The sequence below is a fragment of the Prionailurus viverrinus genome, chromosome B2 (genome assembly GCF_022837055.1).
Source record: "Prionailurus viverrinus isolate Anna chromosome B2, UM_Priviv_1.0, whole genome shotgun sequence".
NCBI classification, from domain to species: Eukaryota; Metazoa; Chordata; class Mammalia; order Carnivora; family Felidae; genus Prionailurus; species Prionailurus viverrinus.
In genome coordinates this window covers 23,442,511-23,454,639 of record NC_062565.1, presented here as the reverse complement: position 1 = coordinate 23,454,639, position 12,129 = coordinate 23,442,511, and the positions used below count along the sequence as shown (strand labels likewise).

Here is a 12,129-nt window from a genome sequence, read left to right as displayed (position 1 = left end):
GCCAGTTCTGCTAATGCAACATATGCATCCCTAAAAATTACCACACTGTGCAAAATCGTGCACTAAACAGCACCAGGCTTATGTGGGAAATGGAGAAGGAAACTTTGTCATTGGCATATTTAACAATAAGATAGGACCCTAATAAAAGTGGTACTACAATTTGACATATTAAATGGTTAAGAAAGCCATAAATACTGCAATAGATGTGGCACTGTATCATGAAAAAGGTGCGTAGTTTTATGCTGGAAGTGGGTGTGGGAAGGGTCAGCGCATCGGTTACTGTAAGGCAGTGAAAGGGGGATCTGAAATCACACAGAAGGCAGCAGTGGCTATTGGAGGCACGGGTTTTGTGTATTCCTGCCCACCCAGAGTTCCCAGCATGCGATTGTGCATGCACCAGCCTTCTCCAGAAAAAATCAGGCATGAACGTTACACGAAATCTGCAGTGTGCTCGAAACTGTTCCTAATCTACCCATCCTGTTGAAGCAAAACATTATAGCAGCACTGACCATATTTTACTGTCTTTTATGAAGACAGCTAAGAATAAGCATACATAGCCTTAAATCCAGAGATCCCTATGGACAGGGACCTGTATTTGAAGGAGTTGGGGCAGACACTTTTATAATTATTTACAAAGAATTGATTCATTTAACATGTTATGGGAGGAAAAGGATACAATGTTTAAAGCCTCCCTTCCACGTTCATTTGAAAAGTTTTCTGTTAATTCAGTTTGCAGATTATATAATCTGAATAAAGTGGTAGGCTTCTGTATGGTTAAATAGGATTAGGTTCAGTAGGTATGGGAGACAATGTTTTGAAATGTTAAACTCTGTAAAGGAGTGTTAATGATTCTATAGACACTGGGGCACCTAGATGGCTCAGTCACTTGACCCTTTATTTCGGCTCAGGTCATGTTCTCATGGTTCATGGATTGAGCCCCGAATCAGGCTCCGTGCTGAACAGCACAGAGTCTGTTTGGGATTCTCCCTCCCCCTCTCTCTCTGCCCTTGCCCCTTTCCCTCTCATTCTCCCTCCCTCCCTCTTTCTCCCTTTCCCTCTCTCTCTGTCTCCCTCCCTCCCTCACCCTCCAAAATAAATAAACTTTAAAAAGTAATAATTCTGAGGCACGTGGGTGGCTCAGTGGTTAAGCATCTGCTTCAGCTCAGGTCATGATCTCGTGGTTCGTGACTTCAAGCCCCACATCAGGCTCTGTGCGGACAGCTCAGAGCCTGGAGCCTGCTTTGGATTTTGTGTCTCCCTTTTTCTCTGCCTCTCCCCCGCACACATTCTCTTTCTCAAAAATAAAAAATAAAAATTCAAAAAACATTTTTTAAAAAGTAATAATTCTGTAGATACTGTAGTATTTGTTCTCTAACTTTAGACTAAAGTAACAGTCAGCAGGTTTTGAACTTCTCTTGCATCTGAGACCCATACTTCCTTGAATTTGCCAACTTTTGAGTAAACAACCATAAACTAAAATACACTTAGGGAAATACCAATAAATCTTTACCTATTTAAAAATAATATCCCAGAAGTTTTTGTCTGGATTTTGGTTGCTGTAGTCTGTTTTCAAGTGGTTTTTACCCTGATATCAGTAAATTGTAAAAATTTACAAAATACCAAGAATATAAAAATTACCCATATCTCTATCACTAAGAAAGAGCCATTATTGACTTTTTTATGTGTTTACATTTTTAGTAAACTCACATGTAAGCATTGTTGATTATACTATAATACCTTTTGATACGTTTAATTTTCATTTCTGTGCTGTGTAATTTTGGTTGTAACAAAGTAATAGAACACAAGCTTGAGAACAGATCTGCAGATACAACCCAACTTTCAGATGTCCGTGTGGTTTTAATTAGAGTTAGGTTAAAAGCTTGGCATATGTAACATATAATGTAAACAGTAGCTGCTGTGAAACACTTACTGACCTGTATGTTAACAGTCTTCATAAACATCCTGATAGTGGCTGCTTTCTCTGTGTCAGGTGCATGTGTCCCATTGGTCATTTAACCATTTCCTTACTCTTACAATTATGGCTCTTTCCAGTTTCTCCATTTTAAAAATAAAATTATTTGAATATCTTTTATGTGAAAATATGCCATATAATTTCTTTTCTGTTAGAGTGTAATTCTAAAAATTGAATTACAAGGACAAAGGTTGATGGACACATCTTACAGAATTGCTCTCTAGAAAGGTATCCGTATATGTATGTGTGCTCTTCATCAGCCCTGATTTAATTGCCATATTTTAAAAGGTTCCTAATTTATAGGTAGAAAATATTATTTCATTTTTTATTTGGGAGATCAGTTTTTCATGTTTTGGTGTTTTCATTCCATTGAAAGCATTTTTCTGTGCTCATCTTGTGTGTGTGTATGTATCTGTGTTTCATTTTGAGTAAAGACATAAAATGACTGTTCCAAGAAAATTAACTACTCGGTTTTTGATTACCACTTATTGAATGATCTTTACCAACTTCTGTTTATTTGTAATACACAGATTGTCATCCTAGGAGCTAGTCCTTGGTCAATTCTAGTTGGTCATTTTCCCCTAGAGTAGAACCATGCCCTTAATAGTTATGAATATACAACTAGCAAGGTACGTATCACTCATTATTCTCTTCCAAAATTTCTTAGCTTGTCTTCCACCCAAATCTTAGTCACCGGGGTTGCAATTGGAAGTCTATTAGAATTGAAATTGAGAAAGATAGCTTTGCAGTATTTAATGTTAATAAAATGGGACCGTGGTGTCACAAGAAATAAGTAAAATCAGTGTGTGGTTTTGTGTCATCATGTCAAGTTCTGACATCAGAGTTAAATTATCCTCTTTGCAAAATGAACTTGGTAGATTTCCTTCTTTCCTCAGAACTTTGAAACTGTTTTCTTTTGTACTCAGCTGCTCCTACCTTGCCTAGCCCCATATAGCTTTACTTGTATCTTTCCTTGGTTACTTTTTCTCTTTGTTTCTGTTGTATCTGAGCTCAGTCTTGAGAATTCATATTTTTCCAGAAAGATGTCAATTTCTTGAAGATACTCTAATGTATTTATGTAGTGTATACAAAGTGGTTTTTATTCATTCTGGTTAGGTTGATGTGAACTCAGGGGAGAGTTGGGGGGGTGGGTGGGATTAGCCAATTACTACCTCCTTTTAGTTAATTAAACTTGATATATAGTCTGTGTAGGTTCACTTTTACCCACATGTTTATCAGTTCTTTTGCATATATATCCAAGCTTCTTTCTGCTAGCATTTTCCCTGAAGAACTTCCTTTAGCATTTCTTATAGTGTGGGTCAGCTGGCTACAGATTTTCTCAGCTTTTGTCTAGAAAAGTTTTTATTTCTCCTGTTTCTGAAAGACAGATATGGTGTATGTGTGCTGTAAGCTTTTTATTTCTTACTTCATGCACTTTAAAGATGCCATCCCTTTCCTGCTTTTTTCTTTCTGTCTGCTTTGAAGATTTTCTTTTATCACTAGCATTTGCAGATTGATTATTATGTGCCTTACTGTGGTTTTCTGTTTATCTTGATTGGTATTTGTTAAGCTTCTTGGGTCTGTAAGCTTCTGGTTTTCATCGAATATGGAAAACTTTGAGCCATTATTTCTGCAAATGTTTTTACACACATGCACACACCCTTTCTTGGACTCAAATTATGCATATGCTAGATGGTCTGATAGCCCACACCCAGGCTCTACTCTGTTTTTTCTTTTCTCTCTGTGTTTCATTTTGGATAGAATCTGTTGGTCTTCAAGTTCTCTGATGTTTCTTTTTTTTCCCCCTCTGATCTTATCTTGCGCAGCATCTAATCTGTTAAACATACCTAATGAAATTCATATGTTTGTGTTATCTTTTAAATTTTTTAAAAAAATTTTTTAATGTTTATTTTTGAGAGAGAGAGAGAGTGTGAGTGGGGGGAGGGGTAGAGAGAGGGGTGACACAGAATCCAAAGCAGTCTCCAGGCTCCAAGCTGTTGTCAGCACAGAGCCCGATGCAGGACTTGAACTCATAACTGTGAGATCATGACCTGAGCTGAAGTTGGATGCTTAACCGAGTGAACCACCCAGGCACTCCTGTCTTTTAAATTCTTGAGCACACTGAGGTTGTGTATAAGTTTTGGAAATGTCCTTTTCTCTTATTTCATCATCTTTTATTTTTAGATCTCTTTCTATTAACTGATTTAGTCTTGGTCATAGGTCCGATTTTTCTATTTCTTAGCATATCTAGTAATTTTTTTAGCTGTTACACACTGGGACTTCTACATTTTGGGGCGCTGGATTTTCTTGTCCACTTTTTTAAGTGTTAGGTTTGTTCTGACAGCCAATTTTTACTTGCAAATCTGATCCTTTGAAGGCTTATTTTTAAGCGTTGTTAGTGCAGTTCTAGAGCTAGAGTACTTCCACTACTAATATGTGCCTGTTCCAGGGTCTCGACCCAGTGTCCCTCTCCACTCTGGCTGGGGATTACACCAGCCCTGTGTGTGCTCTGGCAGTTACATGTTCATAGGTAATTTTTTCCTCAAAAGTTGTTGGTCTGCCAACCTTGTGGAGTTTCACCTCATGCATACTGAGACTGGTGGTTCAGCAAGGACTCAAGAGGATCCATAAGCAGTTCTGGAACTTTCTGTGTAGCTCCCTCCTTTAAAGTACCCTGCCCCACAAATTAAAGCCTTCTGGGCTCCTCCTGATTTTAGCACTTTTGCTGAGCTGCACGCAGTGTCCCTGTACCTACCGCGTGGAAATAGCCTCCAGGCAGAAAGCCTGGTTCCCAGCTTTCACACTGGGAACGTGGTCCTGCACTGTCTGTTGTCCAGCTTCTGAAAGAGTTGTTTGGTAGATTTTGTTCAGTTTTCTACTCCTCACTGGCAAGTAACGAAATGCAGCTACTGTTTCTCTCTTAAGTTTAGAAGCAGAAGGCACATTTCGTTTTTAGAGAGATAATGCTTTTTGAAGCAGTGAATTCTAACAGGTTAAGAAATACATGTTTGAGGGTATCCTTTTTACTCTCGAGCATGTTAAAAGAAAACCATTTATTAGGAGAGGCACTAAAGTGGGTTTTTCCCTGGCTGACTTTTATGCCAATAAATCCTAGGAAGGCGTTTAGTAGTCTCTGAATCCAAATCCTTAAGGAACTGTCCACTCAGAACGTTTGCTCTACTTTTTCGTCAGAGCTGTGGGTCCAGGGAGTCACAGAGAATTTTCACACAGTTTATGTGTGGAGGATATTTTTTCCTGAATCTCGGTGTTTACCTTTTTTAGATTGGTCATTAGCAGTTGATTTTGCTCTAAAGGATAGCACCTGCTGTCCCGAGATTGGCACCAGGTGATCAGCTAACTGTGTGATGCTGGACAGGCCACTTACTTTCTCGTCCCTGAGTGAAGGGCACTGGACTGGTGGGACTTGAAGGTCCCTTACCTTCATTTATTCAGTAAATATGAAGTGTTCCAAGCCCTGGGATTACATTAGTGAATGAGACACATAGGGACCCTGCTCTCACAGAGCTTAGTGGAGTACAGTGGCAATATATACAATAAAGAAAAAATCAAATGAGGAAGAAATACCTTTGGTGAGGAGGGCTATGGGAAAAACAAGCCGGGGCGAAGTGAATTGCGATGGGAGGGCCCCCATTAGGGGGAGGGGCTTCTCCACAAAGGCTTGTCTGCAGAGATGACATTTTGAGCTGCCATTCAGATGAGCAGAAGGAACCAGCCATTTGAAGCTCTAGGGCAAGAACATTCTAGGCAGAGGGAAGAGCAAGTACAAAGGCCCTGGCCAGTGAAAGAATGCCATGGCTAGCTTGTCATGAGTGAGGGGCTAAGGGTTATAAATGACAGATGGGGGTGAGGTAGGGGTCAGGACCTAGCTCAGTGCTGGCAGCCTGTGATTCTGAGATGCAGTCCCACTGTGAACACTTCTCTACCCAAATACAGCACTGTTAGATGTCACATGGCCCTGTAGGTAGATAAGAAGGGGTCCCAGGAGTCTTACTGGGGTGGGCGTGGTACTTGAGGCCCTAGCAGGATCACAGAGTCTGAAATCAGCATGGACTGTAATGGCACGAGTAAGCCAATGCAGTTTTAACAGGGAGATGAAGGCCAAGTTCAACAATCCTGGTCAGCATGAGCCAACATGAATCCATTTCCACATTTGCAGAACCACGGATAGCTCCATAAGACCTATTGCTTCAAAGAAAGGAAAATGGGCTTTTGTGAAGCTCACATATAAAGGCTACATAGACCCCATAGCCTAGAAATCCTGCTTCTGTGGAAAGAAGCCACCAGGAAATCTGCCTATAGAGGTAAGGAATGCGTGTCTTTTAAATAGGGAAAGAAAAGAGACTGAGAGAGCAGTTCAGGGGTGGAGGGGGCTGATCCAAAGTCAGCAGGCTTTGTCCTGGCAGAAGGCAGCTAGCCAGCCTTCAACAGGCCTTCCCCTGTGTTGCTGGGTCTTTCTTGTTGTGTTCTGATACAGCACCAATTAATTCATCTCAGGTTAGTAATTCTCAAAGATCCAAACAGCTCTCACCTGTTGTTACTAGCACACTGGCATGTGTATTCTGCAAGAACGCTGTCCTCCTGGGCAGGCTGGAGCCTCCACTCATTTCGATTTTGTCAGATCACCCTTCACCCTGAGTCAGGTGGCCTCCAGCTTGCCTCTGTGCAAAGTATTGCTTCTCATGTGCTCTCTGTTTAGGCAGGGAGAGCATTGTCAGCCATCACATCCACATCAGGGCCCTCTCACCTGCAGCTGTATCTCTGTGTTCCTGAAAACAGCATTTTAACAAATGCATGTTTTCTATTTAACAACTTTGATCTGTCTCTCATTGTATCCTACAGTCTTTTTTTTTTTTTACCCTTCATGCTCTAGTGACACAACTTGCCTGAGTTTATTAATGGCTTCTTATCTCCCCTCCATTGCCTCTTCTCTGTTCTCCTCCACCTCTGTGAGGCACATGCCACTGTTGACATGTCCTCATGGCCACGGCAGCCTCTCCTTCCTTTGAAGGAAGCCTCTTACAGCCTCCCTGCTTCCCTGCTGCCTCTTGGCCCTACATGTGTCTCCCCAGCAAGTTTGCTCCTCACTCCTCCCTTTGGAGCTCCTACTTCTAGATCCAACCATCCTCTCTGGGCACCAGTTCCCAAGTACTCATCTCCACCCCGACTTTTCCTGCCCCCATTCCTGGACTCTGGAGCATCTGTACCCTAATAGTAACCATGGATAAAGCCAAGCTTCTCCCCTGTCCTCATCCCCCAGCTATGTCAGACTACCCTGTGGGTGCCCCATCTCCTACACACCCAGGCTTAATGGTTCAGAGTCATCTGTGATCCAGTTCCCTGTTACTCAGAAGTTATCTGGTCATGTGGCCTCTAGCTGCAGTGGAGTGTAGAGAGGATGGAGGGGACAAGGAGGCAGCAAGTGTAGACCTGGTGAGACCATGATGGGCATGAGGAGAGAGGGCAGTGCTGAGAAGAGCAGATTAGAGGGGTATCTGAGAGCACAAGAGATTGAAGAAGGTGTTTAAACACAGATGGGGAGGGTTCTGATAGAAGAGAGATTGAAAATTAAAACAAAGAGAAAGGATCCTTGCTAGCTTCCTCAGAAGGATTCAGCAACACCCAGTGCTGCTGGTAACAACAGCTAATCCAGTGATCTTTCAGTTGGAGATACTGGCCAGCATTGGAATGAGAGAGGCCAAAGTTTGCATTGCAGCATTGTTTGTAATACCAAACAACCATTAAATATTTGTGTTTATTGCAGTGTGGATTGGTAAAAGTAGATTATAGAACATCCATTCAGTAGACTGTTGTGCAGCCTTAGAAAAGAACAAAACATGACCTGATAAGACAAGTTCTAAGATACTGTCGAATGAATAAACAAGATGTGACAAAATACTGTGTCTACTAAACTGTCATTTGTGTCTTTTAATGGGGGGGTAGAAATATTTATATTCTTATTTGCCTGTGTATATATCAAGACACAGTGGAAGGAGACTGGGAAACCAAACATGGTAGCTAACCGGCGGGGGGGGGGGGGGGGGGGGGTGGTCCTGGGCAAATGGAGAGCATGAGTGGTGGGAGACCGTTCATGGTATATCTTTTTACAGTTGTAGATTCTTGAACCATGTGCATGTATTATAACCTCTTCCAAAATTTCAAAAAATTGAATTTTTTTTAAACACCTCAAAAGCATTTCAACCAATGAAAGTCCTGTTGTTTTACCAAGGGAGATTATTTGATTTCTCTAAATGTCCATTCCCGAGTCTTTTCTGGTAGTCCTGGCTTATTTTCTTTCATTGTGGAAGAAGTATTTCTGACCTATAATTCATGTTCTTCCCCTCAGAGAACTTCTGCCAGTGCTAATTTTATTAGTAAAGCTTGATACAGTTTTCCTACATTTCTTTCCCTTTCTCCACACCGTCCCCAAAGGCTCTATATATTCCTTACCAGGTGAGATAATATTCAGAAAATTCATATGAATAATTATTTACTGTTAATACTTGAATTCTTACCCTGACATAACTTCATAATTGTAGGAAAGCATTAAATGGAACTCTTGCCTTTGTTAGGGTTAGACCATATCTTTAAGACAGCAACCAAGTTGACGCTGAGAAGCTGACACAGGAGGAAAAATTAGCAGAACATTTTATGTGGCAGGAAAGACAACTGTCTTGAAGTTCTATTTGGAAGGCTGTTTGAAAATGTAGAACTGGGGCCAGTGGGCAGATACTCACCTCTCAGGGCATCAGAAGAAAGACCTGAGAGTCTCAAGTGCCCCACAAGGGGGCACCAGTCTGCAGTGGTGGCCACTGCAGCAGCGCTCGGTAGACCAGCTGAAACAGGTGGTCGCCTCGCGTTTCGTTTGGGTACAAGTCATCTTGCATTCAGAAAAAAGAAACTTCAACGGAATGGCAGGTAGCTTTGGCTGGAATAGTAAGATATTTTCTTTTTTCATCCCAACTTCTCAAGCCTGGAATAGGTACTCTTCATGAGACCCCCTTCTCTTTTAATCCCATTCTCCAGTAGTCTCAAATTCTGTAGCCTGTTTTCAGCAAGTACCTTTCCATCTGTATTTTTTAGGCAAGATGAGCAAGAGGGTGATTTCCTTGTCAGACTTGGAAGGAAAACAAATGCCTTTCAAAGTGGACTTTTTAACAGCCTTGCTTTGATACATTAAATCATGGGTTCATAATGAGCATTTTTACCCAATTCAGACACGACATTGGGGAGGGAGTCATAGCTGGACATCACAGACTACTGTGATTTCAAACTCTCGGCAGGTACATCTCCATTTATGGACGCGCTAACAGCCAATGGAACAACCAACATACAGACATCTGTTACAGGAGTGACAGCCGGGAAAAGGAAATTTATTGACGACAGAAGAGACCAGCCTTTTGACAAGCGGTTGCGTTTCAGTGTGAGGCAAACAGAAAGTGCCTACAGATACAGAGATATTGTCGTCAGGAAGCAGGATGGCTTCACCCACATCTTGTTGTCAACAAAATCATCAGAGAATAACTCACTAAACCCAGAGGTGAGAGACGTCCCTTGGGCTGCTTTGTGCTTCATGTTTCTCCACGCCCTTGTTTCCCGGCCAGGCTGGACGGAATCGGTGCTCTTTGCGCCCTCTCTTTCTGGGCCGTAGTGCGGCCCTGCCAGAAGGTAGGCAAGAGAAGGAAGGTGTGGCAGTCTTGCCCCGGACAACACTGTGCCTCTGGTGTAGCCGGGCAAGTGCGCATGTGCATGCCCGCCTCGTTCTCCAGGGGGCGCAGGCCTCCCCCAAGACTCGAATATGAAACTCCTGTGTGCGCATGCTCGTCTTTATCTTGTCATCAGACTCTGGAAGGACTCTGTTCAGACGAGATTAAAACGGCCCCGGGCCCCCAGTTCCATCTTTCCTGTGCGTCTTCAGCATTGTGGTGGAACTTCGTTCCCGCTGCAGTGACTTGGGCCCCTGTCCCTTGTGGGTAGTAGCTGGTAAAGTTGGCTTTCAAAATCCAGGGAGACTGCTGCTTGCTTGCAGAGGTTCAAAAACGAACTCAGAAATATCTAAAACACGAAGTTTTGGAAATTTATGCCCTCATATTAGTTTGTTTTCCACTTGTGAAAAGCTAGGTCAGTCTTTCTCCAGACAAGAAAACCAAACTCCACAAAGCTTGTTTAAGTCTGGCCAGGGTCACAGGACAAACCAGTTCAGGGTTGGTCCCCGGTACAGTTTTAGACCACAGAGTCCTTCATTGGTTATTTGCGTGTGCTTCATAGAGGTCATTTTCAATGGTTTTGTGCCCTTCTAAAACAATTTGTGTTTAATATATTTGCACACCAAACTACTGGGTTTCTATCCCAAGTGTGGTAGGCTGGTGTTTAAAAAAAAAAAAAAAGGGCACGGAACCCTTGTTTCTTTCAACTGGTTGAATGTGCCACCTGCTGTCCAAACTGTAGAAATGCCAAGTGGATATCCTCTGTAACTTGCCTCATCTACTGAGAGTCACAATGACCAGAATATTAAGATAACTTAGATTTACATGTCTAATTATATTCTGTTCATAATTAGACATGTAACTTACTCTGTCCCCAGCATTCCAAATCTCAGGTTATAGGAAATACGTTTGTGAATTAGTTTAAATTGTGGTAGATACAGGGAACAATATCAGTACTTTCTCTGGGTCCAGATTATCCAGTAGTAAAATGCTTCTGGGATTCTGTATCAGAAATACTCTTTGCCACTTTAACTTCTGGTGACTTCCAGGTAATGAAAGAAGTCCAGAGTGCCCTGAGCACAGCTGCTGCCGACGATAGCAAGCTTGTGCTGCTCAGCGCGGTGGGCAGCGTCTTCTGCTGCGGTCTCGACTTTATTTATTTTATACGGCGTTTAACAGATGACAGAAAAAGAGAAAGCACTAAAATGGCGGAAGCTATCAGGTATGCATAAGTGGTGTTTTCTAATGGTTGGTTTGAGTGTCTCCCTCCTTGTGTACCAATCCCTGGTAGTAGGTAGTACAGGCTCCAACAAGCCTTGTGAGTAAAATGCATGTCTCCCTTCACTGAGAGACACTGGTATCAAAATTAATTAAATCATCTGTCTTTTCTGTGGGCCTGGCATAAATTACTGGTTGCCTTGAGCAAATAACTGATTTCAAGGCTGGCTCAAACCCAGTGAGTGCTCAGGGAATGTTCTAATGATTAGCGTGTACAATAGCATATAGCCAGAGTTTCCATTATTGTACTATGAGCACGTTCTGTCTTCAGCCCTTAAATAAAGATACATTCTCTTTCACATAATAATTTACCATTTGCTTACTCTGAAATAAATTGGCTAGGCTTTATGACAAGCTGGTTCCATAACATCACCTGAAAAGTTTGTTTTAGTACAAGTAGTACTCATTCTTGTTCAAGTTCATCCTGAGTTCCAGCTGCCCATAAAACTAGATCTTACAGAGTGAAAAGTAAGAGTTCCTTTTCTCTCACATGCTCCCCTCCCCCAGAAGCCCACCTTCATTTATGTCTTCCCAGCCTTTTTCTAAACGCTGTCAAATATGCATCACATACATATTATAGATAATATGAATTTATTTTTAGTTCTGTTAAATAAATGGAATTATACTGTGTGTTATTTTGCAACTTGCTTTTAGATATTTCCATCTCTTCTGTTTGGAGATTTTCCCCTGCTATCTCCTAACATTACAAAAAAGCTTCCTTAGGATCACCTAGTTCTGTTAAGCATATACAGGTACATATTCTGTTTCCATATCCCTCACTTCTCATGCTAATCACTGGAAGTATAATCAAATGTATATAATTATTTAGAAATTAATTTTATTTATGAAACCCAGTCACCAACCAGGAAGACCATTGGACTGCCCTACCCACCTCACTAAAATGACCTATCCCTGAATAACCCCTAAGAACGCTTTCCATATGCTTTTGCCTTGATAATGTACAGGGAGATGGAAACTTAGACACACAGACGTGCAAAGAAAACTTGGTTGGATCCTCTCCAAATCTCCAGGTACTTGGTTGAGTTGAAGTTGAGCTTCTTTGGGTGATTATTGGGCTCCGCATGGCTGAGACCCTACGCCAGGACCTTGGGAGCACAGGGCTTCCTGGTCCCCCAGGTCCCCCGACCATCCTGG

At 41.9% G+C, this 12,129-nt stretch overlaps 1 protein-coding gene across 5 annotated transcripts in view; it reads left to right on the top strand.

The window, feature by feature from the left end:
* CDYL (chromodomain Y like) overlaps window positions 1-12,129 on the top strand; it is a 245,425-nt gene that overhangs the window by 217,227 nt on the left and 16,069 nt on the right. For 4 of the 5 annotated variants that reach the window (XM_047858933.1, XM_047858935.1, XM_047858936.1 and 1 more), the window contains 2 exons: window positions 9,274-9,530; window positions 10,746-10,918. In XM_047858933.1, coding sequence (XP_047714889.1) covers window positions 9,274-9,530; window positions 10,746-10,918 — 430 coding nt within the window. The remainder of the gene's footprint in view (window positions 1-9,273; window positions 9,531-10,745; window positions 10,919-12,129) is intronic. The other variant, XM_047858934.1, reaches the window with a different exon arrangement.